At 42.4% G+C, this 19999-nt stretch overlaps 1 protein-coding gene and 1 long non-coding RNA gene across 3 annotated transcripts; one reads left to right on the forward strand and one right to left on the reverse strand.

Annotated features, from left to right (window-relative positions):
• Positions 1-4501: 4501 nt before the first annotated feature.
• On the reverse strand, positions 4502-14451 carry gng10 (guanine nucleotide binding protein (G protein), gamma 10). Of its 2 annotated transcripts, none has more exons than XM_078395059.1 (3): positions 14117-14451; positions 6854-7007; positions 4502-5293 (listed from the first exon to the last, which is right to left on the reverse strand). In XM_078395059.1, the coding sequence occupies exons 1-2, from the start codon at positions 14195-14197 to the stop codon at positions 6882-6884; spliced, it is 207 nt and encodes a 68-aa protein (XP_078251185.1). In that variant the 5' UTR covers positions 14198-14451; the 3' UTR covers positions 4502-5293; positions 6854-6881. The 2 variants fall into 2 exon arrangements, with proteins under 2 accessions (XP_078251185.1, XP_078251183.1); XM_078395057.1 differs by having other exon boundaries at positions 6867-7007; positions 14117-14446.
• On the forward strand, positions 13503-16584 carry LOC144590469 (uncharacterized). The gene is made up of 3 exons (XR_013546395.1): positions 13503-13604; positions 14315-14472; positions 16510-16584. It is a non-coding gene; the product is annotated as an uncharacterized LOC144590469 (long non-coding RNA).
• Positions 16585-19999: the final 3415 nt, after the last annotated feature.

A 19999-nucleotide genomic window follows, 5' to 3' on the forward strand; every position in this document is an offset into this window, starting at 1 on the left:
GAATAAATACTGAAGAAATGAAAGCAGCAACATAGTTTTATGATGCAATGCAGCCAAATAACTTTCACATTTGACAAATCTGCATGATTTTCAGGATAATTAAAAATACTGTTTAAAAAAATGATGAAGAAAATATTAACCATGCTAAATGCAAATTTTTTTCCTAGTATTTGGATCGGATGCAAAATAGTTCTCGTAGCTGTGATCTGACTTGATCTAATGATTGGCACCTTTTGTTTATTGTTAAGAAATGTTGATATGCAGCATGACTCATAAAAGGAAGTGAGTGTGGTTTTAGGGATGTTAAATTAAAACCTCCTGACTACACAGTATGAGCTTCTTTTTGTGAAGTAAAATCTGTGACATTTATATCTATTGAATCGGTATTAATAATTAATGTGTAGGAATAATAATAATATTAATAACATTAATAATGAATGTTCTGCCATTTGCACGTAATAGTTCATGTCTGTAACGGTTACATTCCGATACACAGCTGTACTATTCCTGCATTCCTCTGTATTCTTAACATATTGGAGAAGATTTTACTGATGTAATAATTTGATCTGAATGATTCTGTGCAGTCAGTGACCGAATCCCCATAGCCCTTGAGTAGAAAATTCCAACGATCACTACCATCCAAATTTCAGCCCTAAATGGCCTTTTTATGATGGAGTCCCTTCACCACATGACTTTCCCCTACTTATTATGCCAGGGCTTACGGGAATATTGTATATTTGCACCTTTCTTATTAAAATACCCTTGAGATTAAGGTAGAATTTTCTAAACAACTGTATATAAATGTTCTAGACATTTGTCAATGAAGTTACAAAACATGCTTTTTTAAATGAAAGAACTGGGCAGTGATCTTTGTGCCATAAACCCATACAGGTCCTTCTCGGGTTGCAAATGCCTGACTTATGGACACTCTGCACATATGAACGAGCATTTGGGAGACCGGCGGGATGCTTGGGGAGGGATTTGCCGGCTGCTGTGGGGCTGCAGGCATCTTCTGCCGGATAAGCATTTCCATGTGACTTCTTTTCCTTCCTCTCTCCGAGCCAGAACAATCAGGGGCTGGTTCGAGCAGAGCAGAGCTGAGAACACTGAGTGGACTCACTCACTCATTCAATCAGTCAGTGAGGCTGTATGGCTGCCGCCCTTTCGTCATCTACTTACTCTCCTGTCATAACTGTTTCTGTTATCTCCCACACTACGTTTTTGTTCAACAGTTCAGATTATGAGCAGTTGTCAGGAATGGAACATGAGGGATTGCCTGTTTGTACTTTGATTTATTGCCACAGATGTTACCAGCAGCATTGGGGTGGACTGCTACGACTGGCCTGAATTGGCTAGTTAATTAAAAAGGGAAGACGAAATACTTATGGGACCTCATTCTATTCCCTTCCTCCATCAAAATGCCTTCCTTTAAATAAAGATTTTTTTTATTTTTATAGGCCATTTGTACCGGAGGATTAAAATATAATCTATTTAATTCCCTGAAAGTTTAGCTTAATGACAAAGTGAAAACACCATGTCAATTTTGAATCAAATCTTCCATTGAAGGATATGAAGTTACAGTAAAATAAAGGCAAATTCTTGACAATTGTTTTCCAGTTATGTGTGCAGATTAGCTAAATGTAAAGACTTTAAAAATAAGATAACTTCCTCCTGGTTTTCAAAGTGCACCTGCTTTAGTCGACTTTGCATTAAAGTCTAGCGATAGCCAAAAAATACGTAGAAATAAAGCCAAATGCATTTTGTCATGAGCAGAATTCCCCTGTTTTTGTTCATCAGTAATTGTTTCAGTTCCAAAGAATAAATACATCATCCCAAGTAAATGAAGCATCTATTCTAGTTTTTTTTAAATAGCGTTAAGATTGGCTGTACGCAAGGTGCCAATGCTGTTTACTTCCTCTCCTTTCCCCCTCTCCCTTAAATTTAAATTCCACAGATCTTCCCTGCAGCATAGGGGTGGACTGCTATGACTTAAATTTAAATGCTAGCTACTTCTCAATGGTGAACACACATTGGCTTCTCTCAATTCAGTCGCGCAAGTCGAGGTCGAAGTTCCATTGCAGGACTACAAACTTAGAAGTGCAAATGTTTAAGATGTGACAAACCAAATGCCTGCCCACCCTTTCAGATGGTATCTTGAAGAATAAATTACATCTATGTTTGGAACATTGTTGTGTGCAAAATGGTTGCTTTGTTTCCTACTTTTACTTATCTACCATTTGCAAATTCGCTAAGCCATGTAATAGCACTGGTGGTGGCATTTGGCCAAAGGTTATTCATTCACTGATGCCACAGGTTGCTCTGCACCATAGCTTCAAGCCAGGCTATTTTGAAAAACACAGCAGTGTTGTTGGCGACAGGAAGCTTTTATCTGGTCCAGAGACAAACAAATCCACCCAATGATAGGGTGGTTGGTCAAATAACCACAACCAAACACCGAGGGCCCCTATAGCCAACATGTTGTTGAAGGATAATGCCAGATACCAGTCTTGCTGCCACAGGATCTCTATTACATTAATTACATTGCATCACTTTATAAATGTAAACCACTGATCTCATTGCACTTAGGGATGTCCTGAAATCCAACTTAAAAGCTCAAGTTTATCGCTGAAAAAAATGTGTATAAGAAGCAAAACACAATTTTGCGATATTTGATCAAAATGAGGATCACTGTAAAAGATAATGGAAAAGCATGAACTGGTTAGTTGAATAAGTGCAAGTTAACATGATCTTGGGGAGGAAAAGCAAAATGTGAAATTGAAGTGTGTGGATGAACAGACCTATATATCAACAGCATAACTAAATATTTCTGTGTGATATCCACACAATGTAAGGAGCTTGGAGCCCAACAGACAAAAGCTAATTAAAAAGTGATGTTAGTATAGTTTGATCTTACCAGTTCAAATATTTAATGTCAAACTTAAAAAGATTCATTAAACGGCTGAATTTTTTTGGAGTTACAAATTATACACATTAAATGTAATATTTATTTCATTTATAATCATTAAACTGTCTTTACTAAATTGATTATTTATGCACTTTCAGGTGGTTTAAAGTCATATAAATGGAGTGTGTTTATTTAGCACTACTGCCACAGTTCTGATGACCCAGGCGCTGTCTGTGTGGAGTTTGCATGTACTCCAAGACCATTTGGGTTTCTCCAAGGTGCCAGCTTATCTCCGATATCCCATGCCAGTAAATTAATTGGCTGCTGTAAGTGCCCCTATTGGTGGATAACAGGAGAATCAGGAAGAGTTGATGGCCATGTGAGAGAATAGGTTACAGGAAAATAATTGTGGGATTAAGCCTGGGAGGAATGATCCTAAAGCCAGCATTGAGTCGAGAGCCCCAATGGCCTCCAATGTTAAGAAACATGAAGGAATGAGATCAAGGCATCGGTGGCCCAATGTTATATTACATCTTTGTGGATTCTTCAATGGAGCAACACATCAGGCCACCAACCGATAAAAGGGACAGAACTAAGATTTTCTTCTACCTTCAAAAGTCGAGTGAGTGAGCAGCCATTTTGAGAGATCAATCAATTTTGAAAAATCAGCAGAGAATAAACATGTGCTAGCATTGGACAGGGTCCAGAGGAAGTTTACGAGAATGATTGGGTTAATGTATGAAGAGCATTTGATGACTCAGGGCTTGTACTCGCCAGAGTTTAGAAGTATGAGGGCAGAAACTTGCCGAATCATTGAAAACTGCCGAATAATGAAAGGCCTAGATAGAGTGGATATGGAAAGGAGGTTTCCAGTAGTGTGAGAGTCTAGGACTAGAGGACACAGCCTCAGAACCAAAGGACATACCTTTAGAATGGAGATGAGGAGAAATTTCTTTAGCTAGAGAATGGCGAAACTGTGGAATTCATTGCAACAAACAACTGTGGACCCCAAGTCATTGAGCATTTTTAAAGCAGAGATTGATAGGTTCTTGATTAGTAAGTACATCATAGGTTACGGGAGAAGGCAGGAGAATGGGGTTGAAAGGGAAAAATAGATATGCCATGATCAAAAGGCAGAGCAGATTCAATGGGCAGAATGGCCTAATTCTGCACCTGTGTGTTATGATTTAAAAGGCAGCTCATGTATCAAATGCTTTATCAATGAACTGGAGCCAGATATAGTCAGAGGTAAGAATAGCAATGTTACATTTCCTAAAGAGCACTAGATTCCAAAATGGGATCTGACAAGCCTAGAGTTTCACATCACCATTACCTACACTGGCTTAGTATTATTTTACTTAATTATTTGGATTTTAAATTCCCCTATAGTTGTGATTGGATTTGAACCTGCATCTTGGATATCGGTCCAGTAACACACAATACAGCGTTCATGTACAGTAAGGCAACCTGTTGATCTTTAAAAACATTTATGATTTTAAAGCCAGGCTGTATTTGCCGGTCATTGAATAATTCACATACTACAATAGGATACATTTTTAAAAGGCAACTTTTAATATATTTAATTAAAACATCCAAATGTGTTACATAATATTCAGTCACACAAATATTGAAAAGAAATTGTAAGATTTAGCGGCAGTTACTTTTTTATCCAACTCGTAGCATTTGGTTACATTTCTTTAGGGTGATAAGTAATATGCAAGCTTTCAAAAATGACATTTTACTTTTGGTAAAAAGTAAAATACTGTAAAGCTGAGCCTGTGACCTGTTATTTTCTTTCCATTGCAGTAAAAATAAGCAAGGAAGATATCCACAGTGTAATCAACAGTGCTTCAGTGTCAAGACTGGACAAAGCAGCCATTCAAGGATGGCTTCACTTTTCCTTTTAAAAAATGTTTTAAAAGCTGACTGAATCGCATTACCAATACAGATATATACAAAAATATTGTAGAGTTAACTCCAGGTCTACCAAGTCACTTCAACACTAATAATTCAGTGTGGAAACTCAAACAAACCAGTGCTGATTGGAAATTTTAATCGTGATTGACCTTCCTTTCCCCCAATCACACTAGTTTTAGATTGCAACAAATTCCCAATAATTTACATGTAAACAACAATTTGCTCTGCAAACATTGGAAGATTATTACAAATTAAAAATGAAGTATTTTTATGTCTTTTGGTCATAACCCAGGTATGTTTAGTACAAACCCTTTCTCCAAAGGAAGCATACAGCCAGATTAGGAGGAAACTATCCTAAGACACTAATAAATACAAAAATTGTTTTGACATTAAAAAAAAAGTGACAGTGTAGGAAAAAAAATGTTCTTCATAACAAGGCAGCATTAATCGAGGTCAAACTTGGCCAATATCCTGTAAGAGAAAACAGATCATGAAAACTAAACATACAACCCAGGGAAATAAATAACAACTCGATTACTGACACAGATACATGTTTAAGGCAGAAAGTGAATTACATGCACGAGGAGAATACGAGAAAGTTCCTGCACTATATTTCGCATGGTAATGTGTCGTCTTGTAAATGTTCAATGGAAATAAGTGGGTTTCTAAATTTTGCTTTATAAATTATGCTTCACATAAACATACTGGGTTTGATTGTGCTGCACCAGATTTACTGCCTGCCCGACCGTCTGTGCATGTGGAGGCCAAGCAAGATAACCTTAGTCATCCCATGAGAAGAATCACTTGAAGTGAACCTCAAGTGGCAATGCTGGAAACCACCCCCACCTCCACTCAACAAGGAAATCCGAGTAATTTCAAATTAATGATAAAGTATTTTTGTACAAGATTTACAGCAAAGCACCAGGTCATTCAATCAAACTAATCTATGCTGCTATCCCTGATCTGTGGCAGTCTGAGAATAAGCTTGACTGTTGCAAAGGTAACTGACACAAACAAAGACTTGGAAAGGAATCGAACAGTTAGTATGCATCTATCTGTTCCTCCTACCTGCAGCACAGTTAAGCAATTTATTGCATACAGAGGTACAGACTGAATTAAGGCTACATTTAATTTATTCCAGACCCCTGAAGGGAATCGCAAAATGCGAGCCAACTGCTTCCAAAGCACATTGGTCCTAATCCTATTACACAGACCATGGGGCAATATATATGTTCATGAAGAGATGTGGGTCTTGCAGGTTGAGGCAACATTTAAATGCCCATCCCCAGTTATCCTGGTTTCATAAACCGCGACAGTACTTAAGGTACGGATATACCCACAATGCTATTTGGGAGAGTTTTCCAGGATTTTGACCCAGTGACAGTGAAGGGACGGTAATATGTTTTTAGCCAAAATGGTGGGCAGTTTGGAGAGCAACTTCAAGGTTTTATTTTTCCAAAACCTTTGGTGCTGTTGAATGTAAATGGCTGTGGGTGGGATGCCTATGAAGTAGTTGCTATGATGACAAGTCTCTTAAAGACTTGTCATCATAGCAATTATGATGAAGGTATCGAGAAGGGAAGCTCAAACAATTTCTGACCCAGATACACCAGGTCAGACCATTGGCACCGGCTTCCGATTTGTTGCAAAGTTGTGAACATGATATTGAAACGATTCAGAACAGACAATGATATGGAACTGTGTGGGACGCACCTGCTGGGTGGCCAGATGTTTTTCAATTGGTGATTGATCAGTAAAAGAACTGCAGAGAACAGCTGGGAATGATCAACGTGGGATTTTTATTCAAAACTACAACTGAAAGCAGGCAAGATTTTGGGCAATGACGACTTGGATTGGGGTGCCCTGTGCTTTGCATTTGGGGAGGGTTGGGGGGGGGGGGGTGAAGGGGAAGGGTGTGGAGGGTTGCAGTCAGAAGAGTGTCTGTCAAAGTTGGGATAAATGGATATGGGAGGATAGCCCATTCTCATCCATAGCACAAGTAACGTAAATACAGCTTCACAAAACACTTACATTAAAAGGTTACCTGATATGGCTGGTGTTAGAGAAGGGTGCATGACCTGGGTTCTCTAAAGGGGTTGCTTCCTGCAGGTAGTCCCAGCAACAGAGCATCTTTGCAGGCATTCTGGACGCAATACTGTTGGAGCTCAGTGGCAGCCTGTGAAACCTACATTTGAAAACAGATTCACTCATCAGGAAATGCACTTGACTTACAAAAGCTATCAACTTCCCTGACTACGAAACCTTGGAAATTTTTGTTTTTAAAAATCGCAGATCTCTGAAAAAGAAACAGAAAATGGAACAGCAGATGCTGAAATCAGACAAATGTTGGAAACACTCAGTAAGTCAGTCAGCATCTCTGGAGAAGAGAAACAAAGTTAACATTTTAAGTCATTTTCCTAAATGTTTTAAGGTGACCATCTGCCTGAAAAATATTAATGTATCAATTTTCCCCTTCCAGTATCAATTAAAACCTTGAGTAGGTTCTGACCGTGCTTACTTTACCATTGTACATCACACTTCCAACTCCAGAAGCACAACACTGGAACGCTGTCCATATATCTCACTCTCTCCTTAAAGATTCCCTTTAACATGAGTAGGAAAGAACTGCAGATGCTGGTTTAAATCGAAGATAGACACAAAATGCTGGAGTAACTCAGCGGGTCAGGCAGCATCTCTGGATCGTCACCCATTCCTTCTCACCAGAGATGCTGCCTGACCCGCTGAGTTACTCCAGCATTTTGTGTCTACCTTCCCTTTAACATGACCTCCTGTGACCAAACTTTTGCTCAGATTCCCGCTATCTCTTTTCATGTCCTGGTGTCAACATTGATAACGTCAATGTTGCCTCAAGAGGTTTTAGTACATTAAAGGCACATTAAATGTGTGATCCAAATAAAGAAAAGGGGAATCCACTTGGACCAAATTAATCTTGAATATTTAATGTCACTATCTTTAAACAACCAAATGAAATTAATCTCCCAAAGATTTAGTTTTCAGTCCCCCGCTGGCAGGCTATGCACAATTCTTCACTTCATACAGTCATATTTAAAAAACTTCTCTTGGTTAACGAGTAACATGTATGCAAGAAGAATCCATTTGTTGCCCAATTATAACTTTGATAAACATTACTCACTGGGAATAGAGAGTCAGAATGCCCTTCAAAGTGTAAGCAATGAGCTAATATATTTCCACAATACTGTTTACACCACCGGCTGTTCTTGGATCACTCAGATTTTATGAAGGAATTTATAGATAGAGCTCATTCTTTGATAATTGACCCATTGTAGGCCTGTGGTAAATCACCAAAACAGTTCCACTGTTTTCAATTGTGCTTTTTTATTGAGAAATTGAAGTCGTCATTTTTCGATGGACTTTGCTTTCTCCAACAATAATTTGTGGTCACCAGGCTGAAGTAATGCTCTTAAAATACAAGCTCCGTTCACCCTGGTGCTCAGTGTCACAAAACAGGCTGGTCTCGTGCTGCTCACTTCCCCAAACTGAGCTTCAGCAGATAGTTGTGGCAGAGGCACCACTCCATCGGAAAACACAGTCTTGTCCTTGGGCAGCTGCAGTTCTGGATTCTTGTTTCCCCAAAGTATTAGCTGGAGCTCTAGGGAAAGTCTCTCACTTCTCATCACAGGTTTTTGGGTTCAAATCCCACCTCAGAGACTTCAGTGCCGAAATCTAGACTAATTCCCCAGCACAGTTGTCAGCCGAGCATCAACCTTTGCAGCTGGATGCAAAAGACCCTGCACATTATCAGCAAGCAAAACAGGACCAGTGTCCTGCTCTACATCTATCCTTTCAGCAACGATCAGGCACAAAGCCATCACTAGACTAGTGCTGAGAGAGATTTTGCTGTGCATAAATTGATTGCCATCTTTTCTACAACGCTAGTTTAGAACGGGCAGTCGGAGAATAAAAAGTCGTAATCTTAAGCTCAAATCATAGTGCTAGAAATGTCTACAAAAATAATACGATGAAGAAAATAGAGTTTTCTAGCTCTCAGAACTCCCACTCTCGATCACTGTTTTCTTCCTGTGCAAGGCTCTTTAAAGGCTCCCTCATCAAGCAAGCTGCTGACCATTTGTTGCAAGATTTCCTGAGGGCTTGGTGTGAAATGCTGTTAAACAACCACTCCTGTGACGCAGGTCAAAGTGTCATACTGCATTAAAGGCAGCACATAAATACAAGTAATTTATAATGAAAACCCTCAAAATGATGTTCATTGCTGCCCTTTTCAAATACCGAGACGCAACAATGCAACCGCATTAGTTACCTGGTGACCATGACTAATGGCCCAGGGACACCAATTCTAATCCCACCACAACAGCAGTGCATTTAACTAGAAAAGAATTACAATTTCAAGTGGCCGTGAAACTGATGGTTTGCAACAGAATCCCATCTGGTTCTTTCAGGGAGGGAAATCTGCCAGCTTTACCCAGTCTGGTCTTCACATCATCCTGGACCAACCTTCCTCCCAGGGACCATTAAAGACACTTGGTGCTGTGCTCTCAATGACACTCACATTCTGTGCAGCAGTTGAGCTAAATCATTCTTAAACTTACAAGTTCTCACTTGAAATGTTCAAACATCATTGGGGTGTGAGGAAGAGGGGGGAGGAGTTAACATTGTTTCTTAGCCACAAATACAATGTACGTGTTTTTAAGCCTGATAAAGGGTGTGTTATCTTGCTGGTGCTAAAAATGATGCCTCAAGTTATAAGGCTCAACACATAGCGAGATGAACCTTGATATCAGTCAGATTGACGAGAATTTATATACGACAGAAGTTCTTTTTTCCCTTGCAATCTACTGTATTTAGAAATGCTGGGATCTGCATTACCAATTCAGAATCAGTCGGGCGTCAGCTGTGACTCTCTTCCCCTTGCTGCAAAATGGTTTTCGACCTTATAACCCACTCTAGGGACCTGAAATCTAAAACCCAGTTAAGTACTCCCACAAGAGAATACTGCACCAGACAATAACCACTGAGACATTAAACCCAGATCTTACAAATGTACAAAGGATCCCAGTTTGCTAATTCAAAGAGCTGTGGAACTTTCCACAATGACTTGCCCAAAGCTTACCCACCAATCCACATGACATACACAATGTCTGCTGCAAGTGTGCAATGTTCCCCACATTACAGTGACCACACTACAAAAATAGTTGATTGACTGGCAAGCACTGAGAAAGGACCTGACTGCAAAAGGCAGTATAAAAGTTCATGTTTCTCTCCTTTCAGCTGGCCACGGAGTTGTTTGTGGCTCTCAGTCATGTGGTGTTGAAACAGGGAATTCATTTCGGTGTTGTACATCCGCAAGGCTTTGAAAGTCACAAGTCAAGTTCAGAAGGAATTTTACCTTATAAAACACCTTTGCTACTTTCTGGTTGTTAAATTTACGAGGTGTAGGCAGCTCTTTAACAGAAGCCACATCTTGGAAGGGATATTATTGACAAACGTCATACTCAGAGGATTTACTTGGACATTACCTGGGATGAGGGGCTTCCATTATGTTTAGAACTTAAGGAAACAGAGAACGTTCTGCAGAGTCATAGCACAGATAGTTAAGGGAAATTTAAATATAATTTTTCAAAGGCATGCTAGCATAAATAAGGAAGTGATCCTTGCAGGAGGGTTGGCAAGTAGGAGTAGTAAATGGCAAAACAAATGAGTAAATGAGAGTATTTTCCTAAACTGACCTGGAATGAGCTGCCCAAAAGCAAAATAGAATCTAATTCTGGAATAACATTCAAAACAGGATCAGGAGATTTGTGGAGCAAAGATCAGGAGATTTGAGGAGCAAGGGGGGGGGGGGGGGGGGAGAACAGGGAAGTAGACTAATTGGACAGCTTTTGCAAAATACCCAGCATCAGCACAATGGGTTAATGAACTGGATTATTCCCAATTGATGCATTAAAATTCCGTCAATCTGAAGTGGAGAAAAAACACGCCAAAAGATTACATGTATTTGCATTTTGCTAAATATGTTTCTATTTCCCGTGAAGTGCCTGATTGTTAGAAAATGCCAACATTTATGAACCAACACTTGTTGCATGGAGATGCCCCATGCACAATGATGAGGCACTGCAACGGTGGAGGTTTCTGCCTTATTCTCCATCAAAGTCTAGTTTTCAGGTCAGCAACTGTTTCGGGAGACCACCAGTTATCAGGTCAAACCATGAAAAGAGATTATTATCCCTAAAAGGCATGACGGGTCAACCTCATAATTTTGGAAATAATTACATTATTCCAGGCTTGTTGGCCTGATGAGAGTTCCCCCACCCCATCAACAACTGGTTGATTTTTAATGAGCAGCTAAAAATTTCATCGGTATTCCCTCAGGATAAAACATTAGCAAATTATATCTAATATTAGAGTAACCACTGCTGCCCTTTGTAATTGGCTGGCAAGTCCTACTCCTTTCTGGGACAGATGCCTGGGGAGATGAAGGAATGAAGATGCTAAGCATGATTAACAACGCTGTGATTCTGACCAAAATTTTCCCATGTACCCCTTCAATTTCCACCATATATTATAATGTTTACATAAACTGGTAAGAACCTTGCTATTAGGATTTACAGGGTAAACAAACTTAACAAAAATTCAAATGCCGCAATTACTCAGCAGGACATGTAAAGTCTTTGAAGAAAGAAACAGGTAAATGCCATTCACTAGAACTTGAAATATTAGCTCTTTCTCTCCCCTGGGATTGCTGATTATTTCCAGCAAATTCTGCTTCCATTTCAGATTGCTAGCAACTGCAGTATTTCTCTTGATTTTTACATAAAGCAGAGGCAAACTCAATACACATCCAGTATTGACACGATCTGCCTCCTCCACAAGTTGCAGTGACCACACTGCAAATCTACCCTGCTAGCTGTGCACAGGAATGAGGGAACAGGGAGACAGGAGGGGGGGGGGGGGGGGGTTGAACCATTGGAGTATCTAACATAAAGTTACAGGCATGGAAATAGGCCCCCCAGGTCATCAAGTTCATGCCAACCATGAACTACCCAGTTACACTAGAGTCAGAGTGGTACAACACAGTTACACTGTGGCATAACCCACCAGTTCCATGCTAACCTTTTGGCTTATCTACATCAATCTTACTTAATACTCATTTTTTTATTATCCCTATGTCCCCATCAACTCCATCCAGAGTCTACCACTCACCTGTACACCAGGGGCAATTTACAGTGGTCAAATAACCTACCAACCTGCCCGGCTTTTGGGTGCGTGAAGAAATCGATGTGGTCACCGGTGGAACGTGCAAACTCCACACAGGCAGTGCCCGAGGTCAGGATGGAACCCCGGGTCTCTGGAGCACAGAGGCAGCAACTAGCTGTGCCACTTCCCCCTCTCCCTTCTTCAATAGGGCAAGATCAAAGGGGTTGGAAGCAGCTAGATTTAGATTTTGTTTCTTTGTTTCTCATATCTCTAGACTGTCTCTCCCCTGACTCAGTCCGAAGAAGGGTCTCGACCTGAAACATTACCCATTGCTTATCTCCAAAGATGCTGCCTGCCCGCTGAGTTACTCCAGCATTTTGTGTCTGTCTTTTGTTTCTTTGTTAGACACAAAATGCTGGAGTAGCTCAGCAGGAAGGCAGCATCTCTGGAGAGAAGGAATAGGTGATGTTTCGGGTCGAGACGCTTTGTTTCTTTGTGTAGTGTTGCTAACAGCAAGGGTGGAGGACATGCACAGCAAACCAGACTATACCAGAAAGAGAAATAGTAAGCCGAAAAAGTCAGGAGGGTGATGGTTGAAATGGTTCTGGGTTTAAATTTTATACCCACACATGCCTGGAGCAAGCTGCTGGCTGAAGGATTACTTCAGCCAAGAGTTCGCAATGTGAACCACAGTCCCACTGGCTACTCTTGCCCCTGGGTTCCCTCTTCAGTGACTACATTTATTCTGGAAAGAACTGCAGATGCTGGTTTAAATCGAAGGTAGCCACAAAATGCCGGAGTAACAAAATGCTGGAGCGGTGCTGGCCTCCTCCTGCACCCATTTTCTATGTAACTCAGCGGGACAGACAGCATCTCTGGAGAGAAGGAATGGGTGAAGTTTCAGGTCGAGACCCAAAACGTCACCCATTCCTTCTCTCCAGAGATGCTGCCTGTGTCGCTGAGTTACATAGAAAATGAGTTACTCCAGCATTTACTCCAGCAAAATGAGTTACTCCAGCATTTTGTGTTTAACTGCATATGTTCGGACCCATTCTCCAACAGCACGCGTGTCTAATCCAAGCCTTTGTTTTAAACAACTGAATCCGTTTTTAAGGTTTTTGCAGGCGAAGTTTAAATCCCAGGATTTCCTGGTTCAATCCCTGTATCGCGCCGTGGCTGTGGCATTTCCAATTAGCCAGAACATCTTGTAGTTGAGGACTGGACCACTCCGAACAGGACTGCACAACTGCGACCATGTTTCAAAAATAAGTGTTTCTGTGACTGGAAGACGTCCTGAGAGTGTGAATTGCGCTATATGAATACACATGAGTTACAAACTGTTGGAAGAAGCGTGCACTTGTGTAAACCGAGTCTGAAGAAGGGTCTCGACCCGAAACGTCACCCATTCCTTCTCTCCCGAGATGCTGCCTGACCTGCTGAGTTACTCCAGCATTTTGTGAATAAATACCAACGATGCCAGGCGGTCTCCTCGGGTCAGGCTGGCTAAACTTCCGGAAAGGGGGTGGTAAACCGGTAATCGATCCGGTTGGAACAACGCTCCAGAGACTCTCCAAACCACTAGACTCAAGTTGGTACAACTTCGGGACAACTGAACCCACGGACATTTGATCAGAGTAGCCGATTGTAATGCAAAGCCCACGACGCACAACTCGAATCCGTTAATTCGGCCGCCCAACCCATTACCATCCGTGCCTCCAAACACTTTTAGTCCTCCTCCTACAAACATGCCTGGGGACGCCTCTGCTGTGTCCCGGAGCGCGCAGGGAGGGGGTCCCGGGCAGCGCGAGTCCCGGGAATGGAACCCTGGCGGAGCGGGGGCGCCCCGGGCCGGGCGGCGCGAGTCCCGGGAATGGAACCCTGGCGGAGCGGGGGCGCCCCGGGCCGGGCGGCGCGAGTCCCGGGAATGGAACCCTGGCGGAGCGGGGGCGCCCCGGGCCGGGGCGGCGCGTGTCCCGGGAATGGAACCCTGGCGGAGCGGGGGCGCCCCGGGCCGGGCGGCGCGTGTCCCGGGAATGGAACCCTGGCGGCGCGGCGCGAGCCACGCAGCCATTGTGCCCACGCGCCCCACATGCAACTCACTTTAATCCTCTCGATTCCCGCCTCAAACTTCAGCTGCTCCACCGTCCGCTGCATGCTCGAGAGATTGGAGTTTGAAGTCATGCTTTCTGTCTTTGTTCCCTCCCTCCTCAGACGAAAAACGCGCTTTAATTTTGTCCCCTCTCTCTCTCTCTCTCTCTCTCTCTTTCAAACGTTGCTGCCGTGGCTCTCGGTCTGCAGCTGAGCTGAGCTGCGCTCCACAACCAGGCTCCCGTTATCGGAACTGATGTCACGGGGACCACCAGAGGGCTGGGGCTTCGAGAGCAAATGCTGAGTTTCACCCGACTAGCGAACGGAAGATGAGGCTCTGAGTGTGTCTCCTACTGGCCGATTGCAAGGTTTGCAACAGTGAAAATGAATATAGCCTGGGGAAAGATGTTAATTACCCCAAATAGTCCGGAACCCTCGGGACATGCTGGTGTCACATTTCCCGGATTGGGTGTTACTTTTATTAATCCACAAAATGACACTTTTGTTAACATGTAGAAGAGTAGTATAAGTGTGCAAAAAAGAACTGCAAAGGGTCTCGACCCGAAACGTCACCCATCCCTTTTATCCAGAGATGCTGCCTGTCCCGCTGAGTTACTCCAGCATTTTGTGTCTATCTTTGGAGTAAATGCTGGAGCATGTTGCAGCTTGTAAGTTTCCAGTGACCCTGGCGGAGGAAGGGTATTGACCCGAAACCACTTATCCACGTTCTCCAGGGATGCTGCCTGACCCGATGAGATGACTCCAGCACTTTAGGTCCTTGGGTGTATTAAACAGTATCTGAAAATACAATCAGAAAACACAATCTGTCCAGAAAACATAATCTGCCTCAGGCAATGATGGTCCAGTTTTATACTGCCATCGTAGAGTCTGTCCTCACCTTCTCCATCATGGTCTGGTGTGGCTCAGCCACCAACCATGACATCCGGAGGCTGCAGCACATCGTTCGATCAGCCGAGAAGGTTGTTGGCTGCAACCTTCCCCCCACTGACGAACTGTACACTGCAAGAGCCAGGAAACGAGCGGGTAAGATCATCTCTGACCCCTCTCACCCTGGCCACAAACTCTTTGAAGCACTTCCCTCTGGAAGGTGATTCCGGACTGTCAAAGCCGCCACAGCTAGACATAAAAACAGCTTTTTTCCACGGGCAGTAGCTCTACTCAACAACCAAAAGTCTGTAGCCTCCTTTTGCTCTGGTATGTTATTTCATTCTTCACATATTTAAATGATAATGTTTTATTCTTAATTGTTTACTGTATATCGTGTTGTTACTCGGGAGCAAAGCACCAGGGCAAATTGCTTGTATACCTACATACTTGGCTAATAAAATTTATTCAATCTGCAGTTCTTTGTTCCTATACCCTGGTGTGTTCCTGGCACTGGACACACAACATACAGACATGCCGAACCGTTAAGATTTTTGTATAAGAAGGAATTGCAGATGCTGGTTTACACCAAAGATAGACACAAAATGCTGGAGTAACTGAGGGACAGGCAGCATTTCTGGATAGAAGGAATGGATGATGTTTCGGGCTGAGACCCTTCTTCAGACTGAGCGTCAGGGGAGTGGGAGTTACAGAGATAAGGAAGTGTAAGAGATCAAAAGAGAAGCAGGTCAAGGAAAATGTAGAATGGTCTATTCTACATTCTCCTTGATCTGCATCACTTTTGTTCTCTTACACTTCCTTACCTCGTTAAGAGTTTTTGAACAGTCACATGCTGAATTATTGGACTTTTACTCACATTTATTGAAAGAGGCGACGCAAGAGACTACACATGCTGGAATCTTTGTCTTTGCATTTAATTGCTACATTGTAAAATCTCCTCATTATGCCCATTTTGAAGAAGTTCTCCTTGTCCATTTCCCTCCAGAGATGCTGCCTGACCCGCTGGGTTTCGCCAGCAGTTTTTTTAAAGAGGCTGTGTTTCATCAATGGAATGCAGAACAGAATACTATCAAACTGCCTGTGAGGTTGTGCAATGTAGTCTTATCTTTGAACTAACCCACACATGTAATATGGAAAATAGTTTTAGAGCACCTTTCACCTCCGATGTTCGTAGAGTGCTCTGCAGCCAATGCAGGCCACCCCCAGGTAACGAACAGGTTCAATTTTTACAGATATCCATACACCTGCTTTGCTTAAGATTTAGAGTGAGCAAATATGGGAGGATGGAACCAGCTTAGGTGGGCACCTTGGAATGAGTTAGGTTGATGGGCCTGATTCCATGCAGTAGTACTTCATGACTCTGGTGTAGTGTAAAACAATCAATTTGCACTGAGCAAGTTCTTAGAAACAGCACTGTGATAATCACCAAATAATTTGTATTACCTGAATTCTAATGAATGGTCTTGCTCATGAAATGTTACCTGCTTCTCTTTCCACAGATGTTACCTGCTGAATGTTTCTGGCATCTTCCGTTCTTATTTTGTGTAATCTGTAGGATCTGTATAAATATTGCCCAGAACATTTGGATGACTCATTTGTTCTTCAAAATAATGCCTAGTGCCAAGGAATTGTTTGCATTCTAGAGAAGGAAACCACAAATTCAGGTTAAGATGTCATCTGAGAGACTGTGTTTCCCACAAAGTACCGGGTTAGATTTTGTGCTCAAATTTCTCAAGCGAGAAAGTTTCCAACTTAGGCCAAGAGCAATTATAACAGAGCCACACCTGAACCAAAGCAATGTCTACATTTATCATAAGGGTTTATTTGGATAAAACCAGTATTTACCCTTAAAATGACACTTTATGGAAACAAATTTTGATTTTGTTAACATAAACAACACTACAAAAATGTTTAGGAAGGAACTGCAGATGCTGGTTTAAAGCGAAGATAGACACAAAATGCTGGAGTAACTCAGGGGATAGGCAGCGTGTCCTGAGAGAAGGAATGGGTGACATTTCGGATCGTGACCCTTCTTCAGACTAGAGTCAGGGGAAAGGGAAACGAGAGATATAGAGGGTGATGTAGGGGTCTCTAGACTCTAGCCTGAAGAAGGGTCTCGACCCGAAACATCACCCATTCCTTCTCTCCGGAGGTGCTGCCTGTCCCGCTGAGTTACTCCAGCATTTTGTGTCTATCTCCAATACAAAATTGGTTATGTTTTTCATGAAAGTCACAGTCATACAGCACAGAAGCCGGCCCTTTGGTCCACTTATTCCATACCGGCCATCAAACACTCATATTATTCCTACACTAATGACGCATTTATTTTCCCCACATTCCCACCAACTGCTCCCATCTTTTCCACTCCTTCATACACTAGGAGCAATTTACAGAGGTCAATTAACCCACCAACCTGCACGTCTTTGGGATGGGGGGAAACCGCAGCACCTGGACAAAGCCCACATGATTCAGTGAGGTCATGCATACACCACATAGACTGCACCCAAAGTCAGAGATTAAACTCGGGTCACTGGGAGCTGTAAGGCAGCAGCTCTACCAGCTGCGCCCCGGTGCCTCTGAAAGCGAGGGCCTTTTATTTCTTTCAAGGTGTACAGAAAGATCAATCAGTGATGAGCAAAAGTTACATCATTAAATGTCAGCTGAGAAAATGTCAAATATGTCTCAAGCTGTGCCGGAAATTCTAATTGTACTCATATAATATTTCTATTTTGGAAAGATAAATGTCTATAATTTTAACTTGTATAAACTTAAATTTAAAACCAAAAGGATAATCACTGAATGCATACAATTTGATGGGGTGTCAATTTGATAGTTCTGATAAAAGCAGCACAGTGGCGCAGCTGGGAGAACTGCTGCCTCACAGCGTCAGATACCTGGGTTCAATCCTGATCTTGGGTGCTGTTAGCTTGCAGTTTGCACGTTCTCCCTGTGATTGCATGGGTTTCCTCTGGGTACTCCAGTTTCCTTCCACATCCCAAAGACATGCAGGTTCGTAGGTTAATTGCCCTCAGTAAATTGCACCTAGTGTGTAGGGAGTGGATGCAAAAGTGAGATAATAAAACTAATGTCAACAGGTGATTGATGTTCAGCATGGACACGGTGGGTCGAAGGGCCTGATGCATGCTGTATCTTTCAATCAATCAAAAGGACCCTTGACCTGAATATTTTCCGCTCTCCAAAGTATTTCCACACTTGTTGTAGGAAGGAACTGCAGATGTTGGTTTAAGCCAAAGATAGACACAAAATGCTGGAGCAACAGGCAGGATAAGGGGAAAGTCTTTTAGGACCGAGATGAGAAAACATTTCTTCACACAGAGAGTGGTGAGTCTGTGGAATTCTCTGCCACAGAAGGTAGTTGAGGCCAGTTCATTGGCTATATTTAAGAGGGAGTTAGATGTGGCCCTTTTTGCTAAAGGGATCAGGGGGTATGGAGAGAAGGCAGGTACAGGCTACTGAGCTGGATGATCAGCCATGATCATATTGAATGGCAGTGCAGGCTCGAAGGGCCGAATGGCCTACTCCTGCACCTATTTTCTATGTTTCTAATCTCTGGATAGAAGGAATGGGTGATGTTTCGGGTCGAGAAGTCTGAAGAAGGGTCTCGACCCGAAACATCACCCATTCCTTCTATCCAGAGATGCTGCTTGTCCCACTGAGTTACTCCAGCATTTTGTGTCTATCTTCTATTTCCATACTTTGTTTTATTTCTATAATTTTATAGCATGCACAAGGAAATAAAATTGTTAAAACATACCACAGGAAAATCTAAAACTTAAATCGATAATGCTGGAAGTGGTAACAATGCCATCCAGGAACAGTGATCAGACTCCGGCTAGCTCCATTATACACAAATTTAGGTTTGAGTTTATTATTGTCACATGTACCAAGGCACAGTTAAAAAGCTTTGTTTTGCAAGCTTTCCAATCAGATCAGATGTACCATACATAAATACCATCAAGTCAAAATCAAGTACAATAGATGAGCAAAAAGGAAGATAGAGTGCAGAATATAGTTCTCAGCATTGTCGTGCAACAATCCCATATTTTCATGACCTTGTTGGTGTAAATGATTCAGAATGAATGAAACACGAATTTCATGTTTCATCCTCCACTCCCTGTGTTCCCGGTGAAAATACCCTGCTTACGGAGTGTGCAGTTGCTCTTGATTCCAGCCCGTTAAAGAGCCTGCTTTCTTAGTATATTAACATTTTTAGCTGTACAACCACTGCTCATTGTAAGACAACATATATACCTGCCCACTGGCTGACATAAACTTGGTAACAAATCTCTGGAAACTGTTGGAAGGTACTGTAAGATTTGAGAAGTTTTCCCTCATTCTGAAAGCAACACCAAACCAAAGAGCTGCAGTTTGGACATTTTAAACGGGAGACTGGGGCTGATAGCGGAGAAAGGCTGCGGTCAGTTTACCAAGGGATGTCACAATCTGTGGGTCCTAAGATGGCTGCAGGACCTCGTGACCAGCCACAAAAGTAAAAACCTTACAGCCCAGTCTCTAAGTTTCTGCAAAGCCACGGCCAGAACAATGGATGGGTATTGGCCATGCAGAAACCTGCGAAACCAGGTCGAAGTCCAGACACTGGGGCGCTGACATCAGCATACTCACAATGCCCCAAGCCGACCTACACAGTTAATCTCGTTAAGGGGGCACAATAGCCCATAGAAAACTACCTGGTAGGTGATGGGAAATCAGTTAAACCCATCATCTCGCAACGAAATTCCAATTAACACCGTCTGGCCATCTCCGGTACCCCCGGACATAAGCGCAGATCAGAGAGAGAACTCATACATATCTTTTTGAACAAAGAGATCCCAAGATCTGGCGGGAGATAGGACGGGTCAGAATAGTATAACTGGCCACGACCTTTGGGTTTTAAACTACTGCAAGAAGAAACCTGCAACTCACGCAAGAAGGAAGTCAAACGGATGCAGGAGGAAGAAAAGACAGGCA

This window comes from Rhinoraja longicauda, chromosome 3, assembly GCF_053455715.1.
Source record: "Rhinoraja longicauda isolate Sanriku21f chromosome 3, sRhiLon1.1, whole genome shotgun sequence".
In the NCBI taxonomy this organism is placed as follows: domain Eukaryota; kingdom Metazoa; phylum Chordata; class Chondrichthyes; order Rajiformes; family Arhynchobatidae; genus Rhinoraja; species Rhinoraja longicauda.